At 39.5% G+C, this 22,671-nt stretch overlaps 1 protein-coding gene across 2 annotated transcripts; it reads right to left on the bottom strand.

The window, feature by feature from the left end:
• Positions 1-386: 386 nt before the first annotated feature.
• LOC110085958 (fibroblast growth factor-binding protein 1) lies at positions 387-5,170 on the bottom strand. Of its 2 annotated transcripts, XM_073001066.2 has the most exons (3): positions 5,133-5,170; positions 4,024-4,087; positions 387-1,649 (listed from the first exon to the last, which is right to left on the bottom strand). In XM_073001066.2, the coding sequence occupies exon 3, from the start codon at positions 1,626-1,628 to the stop codon at positions 918-920; it is 711 nt and encodes a 236-aa protein (XP_072857167.2). In that variant the 5' UTR covers positions 1,629-1,649; positions 4,024-4,087; positions 5,133-5,170; the 3' UTR covers positions 387-917. The 2 variants fall into 2 exon arrangements, with proteins under 2 accessions (XP_072857167.2, XP_020662245.3); XM_020806586.3 differs by lacking the exons at positions 4,024-4,087; positions 5,133-5,170 and adding an exon at positions 4,702-4,825.
• Between the last annotated feature and the right edge of the window lie 17,501 nt (positions 5,171-22,671).

The raw sequence follows: 22,671 nt of genomic DNA, 5'->3' as shown, positions 1-22,671 counted from the left end.
AACATTCGTGCTAATTTCCTGAGAGCCATTGCGATCAATTGTGTGGGAGACTCCCAGATATGAATGGTCTCTTATTATTTTATATGTCTGTGATTTTATTCTAATTTTATTTGATTATATTTGTATTTTAAACAATTGTGACAGCTTTTAGCTAATACAATAAACTTGAACTTGAACTTGAACTTGTGCTAGATAGCTAGTGGCTTAGGTCTCTGGCTTCGGAGCCAAAGGCTGGGAGTTTGGTTTCCCATGCACCTCCTTGACAGGGGTTGGGCTCGATGATCCCCCGTTCCACTTCCAACTCTGCAGTTCTAAGATTATAAATTATTATAAGTAACATGCATAATTTTCAAGTAGGAAGTCTTTAGCACACATGGAAAGCAAGCTTTTAAAAAAGAAATATGCCTTTATTTTTTAAAAGGAAATTCTGAAGTAAAAAATGAGGGGAAAGTGCATAGCACTTAAATCATGGCTTTGAGTAGAAACATTTAAGTTGCTGAGAAATTAGAGAAATGTGCCACAAAACTTAATATGTACATTTTTACAAATGGGTTTGTAACATTCAAAGGTAACATTTGCAAACTGTGCTACTATAAATCAATTGATCTCTGTATAATTCATCTTTGATGACCTGCAAAAGGATATATTGTAAGGAAAAATACCAATGTCAATTGCTCACTTTCCCATATAGGCACAAATTTAATGTACAAATCAGCAGCTGGCAAGCCTTTGGTCAAATCTATTCTTTTGAGGTCTGTCATCTGATGCCCTCCTATCCCATCAGAGTAATCCTCCAGTAAAACTATTATTCGACCCAGATGTACTGGTGAGCAATCTAGAATGGTTTATTGGTACACTGATTGACTTACAGCATTGCCTATCATAACTCAAGCAACATTGTCAACATCACTGTATTTCTATTGGCACTTTTTATCTTGTATCATTGAAATGAAGAACTTGCAAAGAGATAGCCATGACTCTGAACAGTATTCTTCAGCCACCTTGCTCTGATCAATATAATCAGTATCCTCAACACATTCGCTAGATGCTTTCCCTGGTTGGTTTTCAGTTGTAACAGGAGTCACTGGTGTCAGAGAGACCTCCTTTTTATGGGAAGCTGGCTTCTCTTGTTTGGCATGTTCTGCTTTCTGTGTTATCAATCGAAGGTGAGCAGATGGAGGTCCTTTATTACAGAGTCTAGATTTTAAGATACTCTTTGAGTCCTGACACATCATCTTCTTATTTTTCAGAGACCTAGTGATTTGTTTCCAGAAAGCTTTCCTGTTTTCTGGATATTGTGGACAAGTGGAAGGATTGCCCGAAAATTCACAAGAGAATGCTTTCGCTTCTTTTTTGCAATCAATTTTTAACATAGCTGTTTGGGCTTCATTTACCATCCAAGTACACACAAACTTCTCCTTGGTGATAAATTTGCCTTTAAGCGAACTTTTCTGTCCTGGAGTTTTCTTGCTTTTTCCATTCTGATTATTAGATGCAGACTGTAGCCTTCCATCTTTTCCAGCATTTGCCCTTTCTTTTTTCCTCTCTTTCTGTCTTTCACATTCAGCTTGCAGCAGTTGAGAGAACATAAAAAGGGCACACAGAAGGGCAAAATGTCTGACTTCCATGGTTCTTGATTCTTTTGAAGCCTGTTTTGGAAACATAAAAGTAATTTATCAAAACTGATTTTTGTCTGTCTGTCTTTTCGGCTTTGAACATACAAATATCAAGTAACCTATGATCTACTGGCAGCAAAAATCTGAAAACCAATCACCATTGTCTTGCATAGCAGGATCTGTCTTCCTCTAAGCCAGCTATGGAGGGCTAGAGAGTCCTCAGAGTTAGTTTTTCAGCAGGGAAGAAGGGGAGGGGAGGAGAATGAAATTCATTTCCACTGCTTCTATCATTGATTGACAGGATTTAGTCACAATTGTTTTTAGCAAAGACTTTTAGAAATTCACAAGATAAGCACTCTGAAGATGCCGGCTACAGAGACTGGTGAAATGTTAGGAAGAACAACCTTCAGAACACGGCCTAAGAGCCCGAAAAACCCACAACAACCAGTAGATCCCAGCCATGAAAGCCTTCGCACATACAAATAAACTAGACTTTAAGGTGATGCAATACTTTGCCCCTTTCCCCTCTCTCTTTAGTTTTGTCAACATGCTGCAACAGACATGCTGCACAGCTGCTTCTGTACAGCTTGTGCATTAAATGTTTTATTAAATCTATTTCACAGAAAATTGTACAAGAAATTGTATCTTTGTTTAAATAGTAAAGATATTTCAACAGATAGTAGTCCCAGTCCAGACTCTACTATGTCTGAACACACATCAAACTGAGAGTGCCATGAAATGGAGATTTGTCCCATTTGCTTTATTTGATCCATTCTGGGAGTGGGCTGCTTTGCTTGTTTTCACAGTGACCACATGATGTATGTGCCAGTGCAAACCAGTCCATTCTCAAACCATTCCCACCCACCTCTTTTTTGCTTCAGAGGCTAATTTTTTTAGGTGTGGGTAGGATCATTCAGTTTTGGTTGGGTTCCAGAAAGTGTGGTCATTGGGATCAACCGAAGCAGATTACCTTCGATTTCCCAAGATCATTATAAGGCTTAAGAAGGCAGCTTGAACCACTTTATAACATTGAGTAATTGAAAGCTTTGTCCTCCGTGAAGCAAAGGTTGTGTGTGGGTTTTTTAAGCCTACTAGGGCAATGCCACCTCTTGGGAGAGAGATGAAACCTCATTCTAGAAGGAGGAGGAGACAGCATGGGGAAAAGGAGAGGGGTTTTTCTTCTTCTTTTCTTTCCTTTTTTTAACCCATTTGCTTTAAAGATGTGATATGCTTACTTGACTTGAAACCACCTGATCCTTCCATCTACTTGTGGATCACGCCAAATGGCATACTGCACCTTTATGCAAACATAGACACAACAATCCATTTTTAAAACCCCACTGGTCTTGGCTAGATGGCCAGATTGGAGCAGACTGGATCAAGCTAAACCCTGTTTAGCTTGATCCAGTCTGCTCCAATCTGGCTATCTAGCCAAGATCAGTGGGGTTTTTAAAATGTATTGTTGTACCTCACTGCATTACATGTATTTTGGTGTTCCTTATGGGTTTTTTTGGGTTTGTATTCATTAATCCTTTTGGTATTGTATACTCATAGTTTCTAACTTAAATACTACCTTTTGATTGTTGTAAGCCGCCTTGAGTCCTTTTTAAAGAGAGAGGCGGGTTGAAATATTTTAAATGAACAAACAAACAAACAAATGAGCCCTGAGATACTCCCTTTGCCTTTTCAGTCCAGCAGCTTTTGCCTATTCTTAAAAATCATCAGCATGTGAAATTCCTCTGCCTTAAAATGTAGTTGGCAGCTGATCAGTGGTTTGCAATTCACTACTCGTATAATGAAATTATGGTAGAACTCCTCCAAAAAAGACATCCAAATAACAGCAAAAGGCAGTTTTTTTAGAAGAGGTAGCTGTATTAGTCTGTGCAAGTATATCAAGGAAAAACAAAAGAAAAATAACAACTAAAAATAAAGAAAAATATAGTGAAATCTTAAAGATAGGCAGCAATCCTGTTTTTTACTTGGAGAATAAGTCCTTATAAGTGCATATATAATTAAACTATACATGTATTAAACACATAGAGAGAAAAATTGACAGGCTCCTTTTAAAATGCAGCTGCACAGTTAAGTGATATGAAAACCCATTTGGAATTTGTGACACTTTCCTAATTCATATAATTAGTGTAAAAGGCCTTTTCTTTCAGCAAAGATATTCTGGGTTGAACAGGTTGAAGTGTCTCTGGTTAAAGATAAGAGCTGACAACGATTACATGATCTGCAACTATAGTGGAATTAAGCAAAGGTGTCACCTCTTGGCGTAATTTCCTTCCTCAGTTGCTACTGTGCCTCTTCCCTTCAACAGGTAATTTCTGACTGAGTAAACTAAGGCATTCATGCTGGCAAAAGGCAAAATTTATTAATGAATAAGTATCCCTCTATTGCCAAATACCTCTCATTCAAGAGCTGAATCTCTTGTAGAGGCCACAGTTATCTTCCTCCTCTTTTCCATATAGCTGAGAAGTAAAATCAAACATTGCAATCTTCAGCCTAAATTCTTCAGAGGAACTATTCCAGAGTAAAAGATTGAAGGAAGGATGCCATTGCAGTGCTATTACTCAGTGGGATTGCTTCTGAGTAAATATATACAAGTCAGCACTCCACAACCCAGAGCAGTTAATGAGATTTAATCAGCCTACTATGTACAGGACTGCTGCCAGAGTGCAGTGCTAACAGCCTTACTACCTAAGGCTAAAGTTCACATTATTCACTCTTGCAGATTCTTCTCTCCATTTGTGACAAGCAAGCTTGGGGCTTGCAGTTATAAGGAGTAGCTGGTTAACCCTGCAGTTGTCCCTCTGGTTCATCCTATCCAAGCTGCTTCCCCACTTGCTTTTTTAGTGGAAAAAGGAGAAAAGGAGATAAAAGTTAAGCAACTTTTCCCAGCATTGCTCTCCTGCTCTTAGCTGAAAACAACTTTATTGATTGTTCGCTTAAAATTTATCGGTATAAAGAAACATAACAATTGCTGGTAATGTGTAGTTGGCAGCAAGCAAGCAGGAAATGTAGTCTTTTAGACCTGAAAGATTTCTGCTGAAGACAAGAAGTACAAGAGAGCTACAACACATACCTCTCACTGTCTTTTGATAGTATCCAAACATAAAACTCCAGGTGATGTCTGTCTGTCCCCAACTACTGAAACACTGTGCATATTTATACAGCAAAAGACACACCTACATGTCTTAAGAATGCTGTTACTCCACAATAGCACATTTCCATGCCTTGTTTGCTTCTCCAGACACACCTTCTGGAAAGAAGCCAGATTTTGGTGAGGGTTTTTTGTGGCTATTTTTTTTAGTGCCAATCTGCAATGCAATTGGGAAAAGGAAGACTTTCATCAGCATCTTTCTTTTTCTTTCCCAACTGTGGGAAACACCCTCTTGGTAAATCAGAACAGAACACTACAATAAATCAACTTCAAACAAAACCACACATCTCAACCCTGTGCCACCCTCCCTTCAGAATTAGTGTCATTTTCCTTATCCTTATATTCCATACCACCTCCATTTTCTTCAAAATGCATTGATTCTTCTCCCACTGTATACCTCTTCTTTTTCTGAAACACATACAGTAACCAAAAATAAATTCCATGTTTCTTTAAAATTATTACATTTCGATATTCCTCTTCTAATCTTAGTTTCACAGGTTAATTTAATTCCCATATTCTACATTTCTTTATACCATTCCTCCATACTGAATTGGCTATTATTTTCTAGTTTGCAAATATTAGCCTATTTGTACATCCACAAACGTTATTTCTCTAATCTCCTTGAAAATCATTAACCATTCCTTCTTCCTTATTTCACAAGACCACCACATATGTAAATATGTCCCCTTTTCTTTTTTTACATCTACAACACAAACATGGTACATTTTTGTTTAATATATTCAACTTAACAAGTGTTAAATACCATCTACACCCTGCTTTGTAACAATTTTCCTTAACACTTATGGACATATTTTTCATTATTGTTTTATTTCATGTTGTTGTTGTTGTTTAGTCGTTTAGTCGTGTCCGACTCTTCGTGACCCCATGGAACAGAGCACGCCAGGCCCTCCTATCTTCCACTGCCTCCCGGAGTTGGGTCAAGTTCATGTTGGTTGCTTCCATGACACTGTCCAGCCATCTCATCCTCTGTCGTCCCCTTCTCCTCTTGCCTTCACACTTTCCCAACATCAAGGTCTTTTCCAAGGAGTCTTCTCTTCTCATGAGATGGCCAAAGTACTGGAGCCTCAGCTTCAGGATCTGTCCTTCCAGTGAGCACTCAGGGTTGATTTCCTTTAGAATTGATAGATTAGTTCTCCTTGCAGTCCAGGGGACTCTCAAGAGCCTCCTCCAGCACCACAATTCAAAGGCATCAATTCTTCAGCGGTCAGCTTTCTTTATGGTCCAGCTCTCACTTCTATACATCACGACAGGAAAAACCATAGCTTTGACTATTCGGACTTTTGTTGGCAAGGTGATGTCTCTGCTTTTTAAGATGCTGTCGAGGTTTGTCATTGCTTTCCTCCCAAGAAGAAGGTGTCTTTTAATTTCATGGCTGCTGTCACCATCTGCAGTGATCATGGAGCCCAAGAAAGTAAAATCTGTCACTGCCTCCATATCTTCCCCTTCAATTTCCCAGGAGGTGATGGGACCAGTGGCCATGATCTTAGTTTTTTGATGTTGACTTTCAGGCTGTTTTTTTGCACCCTCCTCTTTATTTATTTATTTATTGGACTTATATACCGCCCCATAGCGCTACAAGCACTCTCCGGGCGGTTTCACCCTCATTACAAGGTTCCTTAATTCCTCCTCACTTTCTGCCATCAGAGTGGTATCATATGCATATCTGAGATTGTTGATATTTCTTCCGGCAATCTTAATTCTGGTTTGGGATTCCTCCAGTCCAGCCTTCCACATGATGTATTCTGCGTATAAGTTAAATAAGCCAGGGGACAATATACAGCCTTGTTGTTCTCCTTTTCCAATTTTGAGCCAATCAGTTGTTCCATATCCAGTTCTAACTGTTGCTTCCTGTCCCACATATAGGTTTCTCAGGAGATAGACAAGGTGGTCAGGCATGCCCATTTCTTTAAGGACTTGCCATAGTTTGCTGTGGTCCACACAGTCAAAGGCTTTTGCATAGTCAATGAAGCAGAAGTAGATGTTTTTCTGGAACTCTCTGGCTTTCTCTATAATCTAGTGCATGTTTGCAATTTGGTCTCTAGTTCCTCTGCCCCTTCGGAATCCAGCTTGTACTTCTGGGAGTTCTCGGTCCACATACTGCTGAAGCCTACCTTGTAGGATTTCGAGCATAACCTTGCTAGCGTGTGAAATGAGTGCAATTGTACGGTAGTTGGAGCATTCTTTGGCACTGCCCTTCTTTGGGATTGGGATGTAGACTGATCTTTTCCAGTCCTCTGGCCACTGTTGAGTTTTCCAAGCTTGCTGGCATATTGAATGTAGCACCTTAACAGCATCATCTTTTAAGATTTTAAATAGTTCAATTGGAATTTCATCACCTCCACTGGCCTTGTTAGCCAGGCTTTCTAAGGCCCACTTGACTTCACTCTCCAGGATGTCTGGCTCAAGGTCAGCAACTACATTGTCTGGGTTGTCCGGGATATCCAAATCTTTCTGATATAATTTCTCTGTGTATTCTTTTTTATATAATTCGTCTGTGTATTCTTGCCACCTCTTCTTGATGTCTTCTGCTTCTGTTAGGTCCCTCCCATTTTTGTCCTTTATCATGTTCATGTTTGCACAAAATGTTCCTCTAATATCTCCAATTTTCCTGAACAGATCTCTGGTTTTTCCTTTTCTGTTATTTTCCTCTATTTCTTTGCATTGTTCATTTAAGAAGGCCCTCTTGTCTCTCCTTGCTATTCTTTGGAAGTCTGCATTCAATTTTCTGTAGCTTTCCCTATCTCCCTTGCATTTTGTATCCCTTCTCTTCTCTGCTATTTGTAAGGCCTCGTTGGACAGCCACTCTGCTTTCTTGCATTTCCTTTTCTTTCTTTCTTTATTTATTTATTTATTGGATTTATATACCGCCCCATAGCACTACAAGCACTCTCCGGGCGGTTTACAATTTTAATTATACAGGCTACACATTGCCCCCCCAGCAAGCTGGGTACTCATTTTACCGACCTCGGAAGGATGGAAGGCTGAGTCAACCTTGAGCCGGCTACCTGGGATTTGAACTCCAGGTCGTGAGCACAGTTTTAGCTGCAGTACAGCGTTTTAACCACTGCACCACGAGGCTTTGGGATGGTTTTTGTTGCTGCCTCCTGTACAATGTTATGAGCCTCCATCCATAGTTCTTCAGGCACTCTGTCCACCAAATTGAGTTCCTTAAATCTGTTCTTCACTTCCACTGTGTATTCATAAGGGATTTGGTTTAGATTATACCTGACTAGCTCAGTGGTTTGTCCTACTCTCTTCAGTTTGAGTTTGAATTTTGCTATGAGAAGCTGATGATCAGAGCCACAATCAGCTCCAGGTCTTGTTTTTGCTGACTGTATAGAGCTTCTCCATCTTTGGCTGCAGAGAATATAATCAATCTGATTTCGATATTGCCCATCTGTGATTTCCATGTATAGAGTCGCCTCTTGTGTTGTTGGAAAAGAGTGTTTGTGATGACCAGCTTGTTCTCTTGACAAAACTCTATTAGCCTTTGTCCTGCTTTGTTCTGAACTCCGAAGCCAAACTTCCCTGTTGTTCCTTTTATCTCTTGGCTCCCTACTTTAGCATTCCAGTCCCCTAGAATGAGAAGAACATCTTTCTTTGGTGTCAGTTCTAGAAGGTGTTTTAAATCTTCATAAAATTGTTCAATTTCAATCTCCTCAGCAATGGTGGTTGGTGCATAAACTTGGATTATTGTGATGTTGAAAGGTCTGCCTTGAATTCGTATTGACATCATTTTATCATTTTTGAGATTGTATCCCATTACAGCTTTTCCCACTCTTTTGTTGACTATGAAGGCTACTCCATTCCTTCTACGGGATTCTTGCCCACAATAGTAGATATGATAATCATCTGAGCTGAATTCGCCCATTCCTGTCCATTTTAGTTCACTGATGCCCAGGATGTCGATGTTTATTCTGTTTTATTTCATACTTTATTCCAATCTTCCCCCTTAATTTCCTTGACCAAATTTCCTTGCCACAAATCTTTTAGAGCTGCTGTTTTATGTTCTGTCAGCATGAACATCTTGTGTATTACTGTCCCTTTCTATTTTTCATTGTTCAAATTTTCTCTCTCTCTTAATTATCTCCTCAGATTTTATCATTGTTCTAACCTCTCTTTCCTTTATTTTCCATTGTCCATTTTTCTAGTTGGAGTATATTTAACCATGAAATCCTTCTCCCAATACCTCTCTTATTCATTCCCTATCTTGCAACTGTTTTATTCAATCTTTTCTTTTCATAATTCCCTATCTATTAATACTCTTTAATTTTCTTTTATAATTTTCTGGGAAAGTTCTTAATTCTACCACCTGGATCAGAAATGAAGTTGATGGACTCAAAAATCCCATATAACTTTTCCAACATTTTTTAAAGGGTTATCATTTTTTTAAATTTTTTTAATTATTTTTGAGACATACATACATACATAGAAAACAAACAAAAACCTACAAGACCTTTAGGTAGAGTGGGTGGCATATAAGGTAAGTAAGTAAGTAAGTAAGTAAGTAAGTAAGTAAGTAAGTAAGTAAGTAAGTAAGTAAGTAAGTAAATAAATAAATAAATAAATAAATAAATAAATAAATAAATAAATAAATAAATAAATAAATAAATAAATAAGACAATCTAGAACACGTAAGGCAAACAAAACATATAAGCAGGGAGGTATTTCCCATACCAACCTATCCATTATATAAATTCTGACTACAGCAGATCTTATGCCTTATTCCCATACTACATCATAGTATATCTGTGTGTATCTACACGTTATATTTCATATCCCTATTTCGTATAGCTAAGTGTCTAACATCTTAAATTTATAATAAATTTTATGAATTCTCTCACCTGCATTTCCATCTATTCAATTCTCATCATAAACATTTCTCATTTCCTCTTTAAGATTACTTATCCACCAATAAAATCCACACAAGGCCAGTTCATTCATCAAAGATCTCCATTGTTATAGACAAAAAGATGCTATACTGTATGTCTAATCTTGTCAACATAGTCACTATTGTAATTCACCCGTACTTGATATCTCAATATACGTGCTTCAAAAACAAAAGCATCCAATATTATTATTCATCATCATTTCTAAAGTTCATAAATTACATATGCTTGTCTACCATTAAGATTCATATCTGGCAAATTTTGCTTATAGTATATTACTCATGTTACTTTATATGTAAATATATATCTCTCAAACCAATGATTTCTATTATTTATTCAGCAAGTAACTTTCTCCCTTTTCATTTTTGCATATCAGCTCCAGTGTTATCAATCCAAGATTGGCCTCTTGCCTCTTTTTTGCCAGTATTAAAATGCTATCTATAATATCTCTTTAAGGCATTTTCTATCCGGTTAACTAATTTCATCCCAATATAGTCAGTGTCTTTGTTTTGGAGCAACATAGATCTATCTGATCTCTGATCATAAATTTCTGCCCCCAAATTTGCCCATTTCTCCCCCTTTACATTCTTTCCCATCAGGACAATCTCAATATGCTTTCCCCCCTCTTTCCAACCTCCCCTCTCATCCTTTTTGAGCATCTCATCCATCTTTTTGAGAAAAACGGTCTCTCTCTCTCTCTCTCTCTCTCTCTCTGGTGACAGCAGTTGTTGAGTAAGTTCAGTGGTTTGTTCATACTGCTTTAAGACAGTCTCTCTCTCTCTCTCTCTCTGATGATAGTAGTTGTTCATTAAATTCCATGGTTTGTTTAAGCCGTTTGTCTTCACTCTCCATCTTATCATGCAATCCAAGAAGTGTCATCTTAAATTCTGTCCTCACTTCTAAAATCTGAGCCTTGATTTGATTGATAATATCCAAATTGAATTCTTGAAGAAATCTCTTGAAATAAATCTCCATTGTGGGTTCCAGTAATGAGTCTCCCCCTCCATCCATGGCCGTAACAGTCAGCAGGTTAATTTCTCAAATCTCCCTCATGATTTATAAGCTAGTCCACACTTAAAGTCCTGTGAAGGAGACTCTAATCATAATTCTAGCCGTGTTAAGGATGTTGATTTATAATCCACCTTGTAGCTCGATGCAGAGTCACACAGATTAAGTTTACAGAGTTATTTAAAGTTCTTAAGTCCTGAATTTATGAAAAGCCAGATTTCGGGGAGGAAGGGTTAAGAGACAAAAAACAAAGTTGGTTTTGTTTTCTGAGTTCTGTCAGCTGTGCCACAGTAAGAAAAACTCGAATGTTACAGGTATTACCAAAGTTATGCCACTTGAGATCTTTCTCATTATCAGCTTCCAAAAGAGCACATCTGATCTTTTACTTGCTGTGGCTTAGCAGCAGATCATTAATCTCTGTTCCTGCAGTCAGCTAATAAATCTTCATACCTCCCCCTCTCCGGGCAGTTAACTCACCATCATGGTGACTTCATGAGACAGTTGCATGCAGGAAGGGAAACTCTTCCAAAAGACAGACCGCCATCTGAAATTCGATGTTTCCAAAGCCCCAGTTGCTGCAAGTCCACTCTCCTGTAGAAAGCTTGCCCCCCTTCTCCCGGGGGAGGGGGTCCGCTGACTCCAAGTAAGCCCAGGGGAATCCAGAGCCCTGGAATTTCCCCTGTTCTCACTGCCCGTTGATCCCCCTTTTCAAAAAAGGGTTATCAATATTTTTATCACTTCTGTAATTTTTTCTTTTTAAAAATTCTCCAGAATTTCCTCCCTTCCATGCAACTCTAAATCCTTCCACATTACATTTTATTATTTGCTATAATATCTGAAATGTGTCTCAGTTGATTTGCTATATAACATAATTTAATATTGATATACCCAAACATTTTTGTGATAAATTGTTACTGATTCTAGCTCTCTTGTTGTAACTGCAATACATGTTAAGCCTCATTTGACATTCTTTTATCTGCTTTTCAGTAATCTTTATTGGTAACATCTAAAACAAATAGTTTAATTTGTGGATAATTTTCAAATTTACATAATGCTATTCTACCAAACCAAGAGATTCTTAGTTTTTGGAATTCCTTTCTCTGTTCACTAATTTCTTTCTTCATCTTATCCAAATTCATTTTAATACTATCTTGTAAATTCCGAGTAATATTTATTTAATAATGTTTTTCAACTTGCCCTCAAAGTTATCTTTCATCTATACTGTGGTGTTCTGCTCTGCTCTCACCTGTCCATCATAGCTGGGCAGGGGAACCTCAGCCAATGAGAGGACGGAGGGTGGTGCAGAAGTGGGAGGAGCTGGGTTATATAAGGTGTGTGTGATGTGTGAGAGGAGATCAGATTGAGTTTGGAAGATGAGAGTTTAGAGAGATTGATAGTGATAGTGAGAAAGAGCCTGTCAGTGAGGGAAAAGTCTGTGTGAGCTAGTGTCTGAGAAACAGTGATTGATTAATTAATTTAATACCTGTGATTTACCCTTTTATTTTTGTATAAATCAATAAACATTTTATTTGTTTTGAAAGAAACACTTGTCCTTGTGAATGTTAAAGGATAGGTTGGTGGCAGCAGTTTTGGCGAGAGGTAGTGAGCACTCTTGTAGGTCTGGCTGGGTAGAGGCTTGAGAGTGGCCCGCTACATATAAATTGGTGTCCAGCATGTGGGATACGAGTAATCCAGTAAAGCCTTGTACTGGAAAGGTGCCCAGAGCAGGGTATTTTAGTCAGGGAAGTCTGATAGAATGCGTGGGTAACCTTATAGGACTTGTCTCATGGGGAGAAAGTCTAGTAGAAGGGTGCTGAAGCTCAGATTGGGGACTAAGACAGGGAGGCTCTGTGGAAACCATTTCTGGGAGGTGAGTTGCCTAAAGCAGAAATCTGTGGCTGTTTGGCTAGCTTGTCCTGGGTTCAAGGGTGTACTCTGAGGGGACAAAAGCGGAGCCAAGGGCAGATATGCTGAGGGGACTCAAGACAGCTAATACTAGAACAGGGTAAAGCTGTGGGCTTTGAGTGGTTTTGTTGCTTGAGGCAGAGAGAGAAGTTCTGTCTGTGGTGGGAGGCCTAGCTGGGGGCAGAGGCCTAGACACTGTAGCTAGATTACCAATGCTGGTGAAGCAGCAACTTTATAACACAACTAGCACTGACAGGAAAAAAGTGTACTTTTTAAATCGAGGCTTGTAAGTTGGATCAAAAGCCTGAGGGAAGGAAAATGCCTTTGACTAGGGGAAAGAAAGCTGAGCAGGTGCCTTGTGAAATGGCAGCTGGGTCAGATAAGGAAAATGGGGATTTTGAGGAAAGATTTACCTCAGATCAGGAGGGAGAGTCCTCAAGGGAAGACCCATTAGAGTTCAGAAAGTGGAGATTTGAGCTGGAGATGAAGGCCAGAGCTGAGGAGAGACAAATGGCCTTACAAATGGAGAAAGAAAAAATGGCCTTACAAATGGAGAAAGAAAAAATGGAGATGGAGGAAAGACTAGAGAAAGAGAGAATAGCTTTTGAGCTTAGGAGACTAGAGCTGGTAGCTCAGGCCAACAATAATAATAACACTGGCAGAGATGATTCTGAGGGAAGACAGTTGTCAAAGGCAGATCTAAAGAAATTCCCTGTTTTCAGAAAAGGAGATGATCCAGAATCATTTTTGGTGATGTTTGAAAAAGCGTGTGAAGATTTTTCTGTGAGGGATTCTGAAAGAATGATAGTATTGAGATCCCAAATTAGTGGTGGACTGGCAGAAATCTATGCGGAGATGCCTATCGAATTAATTAAAGATTATGATGAGTTCAAAAAGTTAGTGTTTGCCAGGTATGGCATAAATTCAGAACAGTTGAGACAGAAATTCAGGTCTTTGACCAAGAAACCTGATGAATCTTACTCACAATTAGGGGCAAACTTGTCCAGATATTTAGACAAATAGCTGGTACAGGAAAAAGCTGTAGAAGACCTTAAAAATATTTTTGGATTGGAGCAGTTCTATTCTCTCTTACCTGGGGAACTGAAATTTTTGGTCAAGGACAAGAAACCAAAAAAATTGAGAGAGGCAGGGGAGTTTGCTGATTTTATTTCCCAGATCAGAAAACCAAGTGGTTCTGAGGGAAAGGTTGTGAGAAAAGTGTGGGAAGACTCCAATAAATATCCCAGAGGACAATTTAAAAACCAGCAGAAGGTTGGGAGCCATTTTGTGGGCAAGTCCTCAGACCAAACCCAAGCCAGAGGTCAAAATTTGGAGGGAAAAGGAGGTAAAGGTGCTGGAAATGATCGATGGAATGCTAGAACTTGTTTTAGGTGTAATGAAAAGGGCCATATCGCATCACAGTGTGGTAAAAATAAAGAATTTGTACCACAAAAAGTAAATTTAGGTAAGCCTAAGGCAGTATACTGTGTGCAACAGGAACAAGACAATCCACCAAGGGAGGAGTCAGTCGCTATGGCAACACAAGCTGAACTCTCTACACAAGCTGATAATATTGAACCTGATTTCCCTTTGGCAGAAATTAGACATTGCTTTTTAATTAAGACAAACCAAGAGTTATTTCAAACGGCTGGGGACCACATTTATATCTTTGATAATAAATACATGGCTTTGAGGGACTCATGTTCACAAATCACTCTGTGTCACCCTGATATAATACCTCAGAAATACATCTTATAAGGGGAAAACATGGTTGTGAAGGGAATTGGTGAAAAAGCAGTCCGTTTGCCTGTGGCTGAGGTAAACCTTAGGTACCAGGAATGGGAAGGACCGTGGAGAATTGGGATTTCTTCTCAGGTTCCAGCAGTGGTTTTAATTGGCAATGACCTCTCTGAACATGTGAAGAGGGTTTTAGTTTTGACACATTCCCAACAAGATAAAACAGGGGCAGCTGAGGAAGGGAGTGAAAATCAGAGGCAGGGAATGCCTGACAGTAGTAACTCAGCTGAGATATTTCCACTTAATATTTCCCAAAGCAATACGTTCAGTCAAGAACAGAAATCAGACTCCATACTGAAACAATGCTTTGAGAGCGTTTCTGAAGCAAAAGTAACCCCTGAAAGACCTGAGAGGTTCCACCTTGAACGAGGTGGAACGAGAGTCTCTAAGGAACCCCAAGAAAGGGGGGGACAATCTTCAAAAACAGTTAGTGGTTCCTTTGAAATATCGCCAGCAAATATTAGAAAGGGGACACCCAGATATATTTTCTGCTGATCTAGGCATTAATAAAACCAAGCAAAGAATATCACAGAATTTCTACTGGCCTGAGATGGGAAGGCAGATTAAAACTTTTTGTCATAGTTGCGATGTTTGCCAGAGGCAGGGCAACAGTAATGATAAAACAAAAGCGAAGCTATGCTCTTTACCAGTGATTTCTATCCCATTCCAACATATTGGCGTGGATATTATAGGACCATTGCCTAGAGTCACCCAGAGGGGGAACAGATTTATACTGACCATTGTGGATCATGCCACACGATACCCAGAGGCTATTCCTCTGAGTGAGACTCATAATGTGGCTGATGCCTTGCTGGGCTGTATGAGCTGTGTGGGGTTTGCGTATGAGATGGTTGCTGACTTGGGATCATCAGTTACCTCTAAGCTCGTGCAAAGATTGTGGAAACTTTGTGGGATCGGATGTGACACTTCCAACCCCTATCACCCGCAAGTTGACGGCTTGGCAGGGAGACTCGAGGGAACCCTCATGCGTATGATTAGGGCCTATTCTGCTGAGAATCCCTACAACTGGGATCAGAGGGTGCAGCTTCTATTGTATACTTGTGGGTGTGTGCCCCAAGAAAGTAATGGGTTCAGTCCTTTTGAGCTATGGTTTGGGAGAAAAGTGGGGGAACCCCTTGACTTACTCAAGCAAGGTTGGGAGAACATACAAGGATCTAATCCTGAAGGTGTAATTTCATATTTAGTCAACCTAATGAACACCCTAAGGGGAAGCTTAGAGCTGGTTGCTGCAGGGTTGCAGAGGCAGCAAGTGAAACAAGGGCTCTGGTGTGACAGGAAAGTCAGAGAAAGATGTTTCAGTCCCGGAGATGAGGTGCTGGTGCTAGGACCTCTCAAGGGGAGTAAATGGCAACTAGACTGGGCAGGACCATTCAGTATAGCCTCTAAAATGAATGAAATCGATTGTATCAAGGAGGATTGAGAACCAGGCAGGAGAGTGGTCCATGTAGATATGATCAAGCCCTACTACAGAGAAGAGAACCGGGTTCTGTTTGCCATGAAGGAAGCAGACAATGGGAAACATAACCTACCCTATTGGGAAGGTAGAGGGAAAGAAAATTATAACCCTGAGGATGGCAGAGTTAGTCCTGTACTTTTCCCTGAGCAACAAAATGAATTGAGGGCCTTGCAAGGGAGATACCGGCTGGTTTCTTTCAGCAAGCCAGGGTTGTCCCAGGGAGTGGTGCACAAAAGTGATACTGGAGGTGCACCCCCACCAGCTGTTACTTCTTGTGCTACTGACCTAACACGCAAGAAGAGTGCAGATCGTATCCAGTGGACCAGCGGCTATGAGGAGGCGTTTGTGGAGCTGTCAGGGACAGTGATGACCAGTCCGGTCATGGGAGCTCCAGATTGCCAGCGCGAGTTCACCATCGTTACCGAGGCGTCCAACACGGGTTAAGAGCCGTGCTGAGCCAGAAGGACAACGACAGAGGACATCATCCTGTGGCGTACCTGTACGAGAATCTACAGGCGGGCGAAGATCAGCTTTCGAGTGAACTATAAAGACCAAAGACAGTAAGCGGATGAGATGGGCTTTGCTTCTACAGGACTTTGATTTCGAGGTTCGAGTGATTAAAGGGACCCAGAACTGTGCTGTAGATGCCCTCTCTAGAAGACCAGATGACTGAAGAAGAAAAATGGACTCTAAGAATGGTTAAAGTATTTAAAAGTTGGTTGTACATGTACACACTGATCTATGTTATTTGTTGTATATGCATATGAATTGTATATAAGTATAATTTTCATGTTACAGTCTAATATTAAGTGTATGCATGAATGATCATGGAAAAGGTTAATGAATGTATGAGTATGACTTGCAGGTAAGATGTTTATTTAATGTTTATGAACATGTTTATTAAATGTAATATTGTTATTAGGTTAAATATATTATTGTATTGCTCCTCGTTGTTTATAGAGGAAATCACTTTAGCTTTCCCCCATAAAACAACTTGTTAAGGGGGGAGGTATTGTGGCGTTCAGCTCTGCTCTCATCTGTCCGTCATAGCTGGGCAGGGGAACCTCAGCCAATGAGAGGACGGAGGGTGATGCAGAAGTGGGAGGAGCTGGGTTATATAAGGTGTGTGTGATGTGTGAGAGGAGATCAGATTGAGTTTGGAAGATGAGAGTTTAGAGAGATTGATAGTGATAGTGAGAAAGAGCCTGTCAGTGAGGGAAAAGTCTGTGTGAGCTAGTGTCTGAGAAACAGTGATTGATTAATTAATTTAATACCTGTGATTTACCCTTTTATTTTTGTATAAATCAATAAACACTTTATTTGTTTTGAAAGAAACACTTGTCCTTGTGAATGTTAAAGGATAGGTTGGTGGCAGCAGTTTTGGCGAGAGGTAGTGAGCACTCTTGTAGGTCTGGCTGGGTAGAGGCTTGAGAGTGGCCTGCTACATATACCATCTCTTTTTCAATACGGTTTAACAATATACATTCTGATTTTTTCCCTATTTACCTTTAATCTTATTACCTCATCAGGTAGCTTTAAATGTTCCATAATTCTCTCAATAGATTCCTTTGCGTCAGTATATAAGACACTTGACTAGGGAATGGTGGAAGATAAGTAGATAAAGGGAAGGGATCTGAATTAAACCAAAATGAGAAAAATACATCTTTGACTGCATCTATGAGTAAATCTATGACTGAGTTTGGATAGCACTTGCTTTTTAGGCAAAACAATGAATAATGCAATCTGAAGCTGGTAGTGCATCATACATGATAGGAATTGCTTCAAGTTATTCCTAGGAGTCATGGATGATGCAATCATAACAAAGCTTACATCACTCTGTGGAACAAATTGCCCTAGAAATCATACAGTATCATCCTCTTTTATTTGTCAGTGTTTGATTTTGCAAAGGGACACATTTCTGTTTAGCTGAAGTGAGCAAGGATTATGAAGGGAAGGTGACCTGCAATGTTTGTGCAGTGTTTGCCTTTGTGCCTGAATGTAACATGGTGTACTCATGCAGCAAGTGCAAACTGGTGGCTCTGATATAAGGAAAAAAAATGAAAGAACTGGAGCAGGAAGTAGCCAAACTTAAGGCTATAAGGCAAAGATGAAGTATACATTGACATTACTCTTGAGCAGCAGCTGCAGTCAGTGGAGGCACTGGAGGTGGAAGAGCAACAAGAGAAGTAACAAGAAGTTACAGTTACAGCAGGGGAGTGAGAGTAGGAACTATAAACTTTACTTTCTACATAATAAGAAGCTCCTGGGAATTACAGCCATAACTGAAACACAGTCTATGGAAATAAAATCTGCCTTACTTTTTCTTTTCTTTTTATTTTGATATTTTGGTACTTTGGTACTGGGCTTGCTGCCAACTAAGTTGAAGATTACAAATGTGGAATATAAATTTGATACATAATATTTGATCAAGAAACTCGAGGAGTCTACAGCTGGTTGGAAACATAAATTGTGGATTACAAATTTTGTGTTGCTGTTTTTCCCTTCCTTTCTCTTGCTTACCCTGGCACGGTGGCTGTTATATCAATCAGTGGATTACAAATGTCATGGACTTCAGAATACAAAACTGGAGTACAAATTAACTTCCCCTCACACCCTCTGGAACTATATAACTGGAAATTTATAGTGGTGAACCCCTGGACTGTGTCTGATTTTGTTCTACTGGTTTGGGAGCTCTGAACTTTAGATATTAAGGAGACAATAGCACCATCTGCTGGAGATTTAGATCATAGCATGTTCTTTAGATCGTAGCATGTTCCTGTCCCACCTATATGTGGGACAGGAAGCAACAGTTAGAACTGGATATGGAACAACGGATTGGTTCAAAATTGGGAAAGGAGTACGGCAAGGCTGTATATTGTCCCCCAGCTTATTTAACTTATATGCAGAATACATCATGCGGAAGGCTGGACTGGAGGAATCCCAAACTGGAATTAAGATTGCTGGAAGAAATATCAACAACCTCAGATATGCAGATGATACCACTCTGATGACAGGAAGTGAGGAGGAATTAAAGAACCTTGTAATGAGAGTGAAAGAGGAGAATGCAAAAAACGGTCTGAAACTCAACATCAAAAAAACTAAGATCATGGCCACTGGTCCCATCACCTCCTGGCAAATAGAAGGGGAAGATATGGAGGCAGTGACAGATTTTATTTTTCTGGGCTCCATGATCACTGCAGATGGAGACAGCAGCCATGAAATTAAAAGACGCCTTCTTCTTGGGAGGAAAGCGATGACAAATCTTGACAGCATCTTAAAAAGCAAAGACATCACCTTGCCAAGAAAAGTCTGAATAGTCAAAGCTATGGTTTTTCCTGTTGTGATGTATGGAAGTGAGAGCTGGACCATAAAGAAAGCAGACCGCCGAAGAATTGATGCCTTTGAATTGTGGTGCTGGAGGAGGCTCTTGAGAATCCCCTGGACTGCAAGGAGAACAAACCTATCAATTCTAAAGGAAATCAACCCTGAGTGCTCACTGGAAGGACAGATCCTGAAGCTGAGGCTCCAGTACTTTGGCCATCTCATGAGAAGAGAAGACTCCTTGGAAAAAACCTTGATGTTAGGAAAGTGTGACGGCAAGAGGAGAAGGGGACGGCCAAGGATGAGATGTCTGGACAGTGTCTGCGAAGCAACCAACATGAATTTGACACAACTCCGGGAGGCAGTGGAAGACAGGAGGGCCTGGCATGCTCTGGTCCATGGGGTCACAAAGAGTCGGACACGAATAAACGACTAAACAAACAATGTTCTTGGAATTTTTTTCCCTCTTTCTCTCTTCTTCCTTTTTTTGTTGTTTAATCCGATAGATTGGAACATATATCAAATTTGGGATTTCCAGATCTGTTAAATATGTGAAATTGATTATATTTAAAAGACCTAATTTTACCAAAATGGTTTTGTGACACTAATAGGGATAAAGATAAAAACAAAGACATATAGACAGTGATAGGAAGTTATATATTTACTTATTTATAGTTTTGAAGGCAGATAAATTTAATTGAAATTATAATGGCACAGAGGGGGAAACAAACTGATAAAGTGAGTCCCCAAATTGAATGAGGTGCCACAAATCTGATGACAAACTATTGTGAATTAAGACACTACATTGCATAACACTACATCACTACATTGCAGAACATAACCAGAACCTTTGATTACAGTCTCACTTCTAATATTTGTCCTTTCAGGTTTTTCTTCTTCACTCTTCAGTCTTCAGTCTTCTTGTACCGTGTCTCATTGCTTTCTGTTATCCATTGGGTCTTCGAGACCATGCATCTGCAATCTTTTTCTGAGCCTTTCTTTTGCTTTGGGTCTCACCATTAAAGCCTTTCAGATTTTGTGTCCCTCTTGCAAGTTTGTTTGTTTTATATTTCACAGTTCGTGACTTCACATAGGGTTTCGGTCTTTGCAATGTCCACTCAATTGACAATCTCCCCTTCCAGTTGTCAATTAAATGTCTCTCACCTGCTTGGTCTTTCTTGTTGTCCGCCTGCCTCAGCATGGCTCCTGGTTCGAATCCTGACACAGCAAAGATGGTGAAGTCACTCCAGAACTCTGGACCTCTCACGACACAACCTCTCTGGACATGACTTCTCTGGACACTGAGATGTCTCTGGATACGATGACCTCTCTGGATGCTACGCCAACCTCTCTTTAATGTAGTCTGCAGGTTTTCTAAGATCTCGTTACATCTGCTCGACCACTGGATCTTTTTGTCTTTTCTTTTAGCTTTTATAATTTTTAAAGGAGAGGCTATATATCTGGAATTTCTCTCCCAGCGCTGGGTATAGCCTGCTATCCTTATCATAGCTTTTACTCTAGTTTCTTTTAATTTTTTCTATGGTTAGAGTAAATTTACTTAGTACTCCTTGCATTTCCATTTTATCTACTTGATTAATTTTATTTGCACATTTAATTCTATCTAGTTCTATTTCTTTATTCTTCAGTTTCTTAGATAGGGTTTTGTGTTGCTTGGTTTTAGCTACTTCTGCAGATACAGAATGATCAGCTTTTTCAGTTAACTGCATCCTTTCCCAAGATACTACTTCTGGTAGCTGCAATTTATATCCCTCTAAAGATTTTATTTTCACAACCTCAGGACAGCATGATGTTTCCTGATCCTTTCTTCCAGGATTCAATTTTAAGCTAGGCTCTGATATTGCTAAAGACTTTTCTTTAGCTACAATATCTTTGTCCGTACAGAGTCTCTCATGACTTTCAAGAAATATTAGAGTGGGATTTTCTGCCAATTTTAAACAACCCTCTAAATTATTCTTCTCCTTTTGCTCCTGGGCAAAACTCCTTTCATTGGATTTTTCCATAATATTACAACTGTCTACAAACCAATTATTAATTTGACTCTCTAGAAATTTTTTTCTCCCCAACTTTCTTCTTCTGCTGTAGTGGGTGCGTTCTGACTTCCTAGTGAGCCTGTATATACAACACCACCCTTAACAGGTTTACTCCAGTTCCAATCCCCTCTATTAACTATAGACCTCTCTAAGTGTTCATGGGTCAGTGGATTAAGGCTTTTCTTAAATTTTTTCCATATAATTATTGCAATTATCATTTTTCTTCTTTTCGTCCCTATTGGGCTTATCGTTAAAGTTTTTCACTAAGTTTTCTTTGATTATTCCTGCTATAACCTGTTTTTCCACAACCAAAATAAGTTTTTAAATTTCTTCATTATAAGGGGTTCTGTCTGCCTTCCCTTCAAAGAGTATACCATTCTGTTGGTACTGCTCTGAGGGTCTGTCTCTAAAATGGCTTCCATCAAAGGTTGATACTTTGGTGTAAAGAAAATCATCTCACACTTAACATCAAAAAAACTAAAGAACTCATAATTGATTTTAGGAGGAAGAGAAATGTACATTTACCACTGTACATAAACGGTGAGGAAGTGGAGAGAGTTGGTAGTTTTAAATTTCTGGGTACTTACATCTCAGAGGATCTCTCATGGACTATAAATGCCAACATGCTAATGAAGAAGGCACAGAAGAGGCTGTATTTCCTGAGAATGCTCGGCAAGTTAAATTTATCTCAGCATTTACTTCTGTCATACTATCGTAGCACCATTGAGAGTGTCCTAACCTATGGCATTCTGGCATGGTTTGGGAGTAGCTCTGTAGCAGACAAAAAAGCTCTACAGAGAACCATTAAAATTGCCCAGAATATCATCAGGCTCCAGCTACCAACCCTGGATGACATCTTCACATCCCGCTGTCTGATGTCTCAGCATCCTGAGAGACTCTTCCCATCCTGCTTATAACTTTTTTGAACTGTTGCCATCTGGCAGAAGATAGAGAACAATTAAGACTCGGACCACACATTTTCTCAATAGTTTTTATACCAGAGCTATAATTGCAATTAATAATGAGCTTAAAGACCACCAGTGAATAATTTAGTTGGACTGTGTTACTTGACCTGCGGTGTAGATGTTTGTATTTTTAGTGGGGGACTTTCAGTGGGTGGGGAGTGTTTGGGGAATTTTATGTGTGTGCATGTGTCTGGTCTCTGGGTGTCTGTGAATTTCGTTGTATGGGTATACTGTGTATATACTTACAATGACAATAAATTATAATTATTATTATCTGTATATTTGTTTTTGTGGAAATCTTTGGGTTCTCTTTTTCTTTCTTCAAAGTTCCTGCCCAATTTCACTTCAGAATATTTTGAACTGCTAATCTCTGGTATTAAATCTGCAGATTCACTAGCCTGTTGTACTGTTTAAGGTTGTTTGTCTCTAACTAAATATCTTATTTCAGCAGGCAAAGC

The sequence above is a fragment of the Pogona vitticeps genome, chromosome 5, assembly GCF_051106095.1.
Source record: "Pogona vitticeps strain Pit_001003342236 chromosome 5, PviZW2.1, whole genome shotgun sequence".
Classification (NCBI taxonomy): Eukaryota; Metazoa; Chordata; class Lepidosauria; order Squamata; family Agamidae; genus Pogona; species Pogona vitticeps.
This window is presented reverse-complemented; position numbering and strand designations above follow the sequence as displayed.

Bases quoted from the DNA above. Each gene is read 5' to 3' on its own strand.
- LOC110085958 (XM_073001066.2), bottom strand. From the start codon at position 1,628: ATGGAAGTCAGACATTTTGCCCTTCTGTGTGCCCTTTTTATGTTCTCT.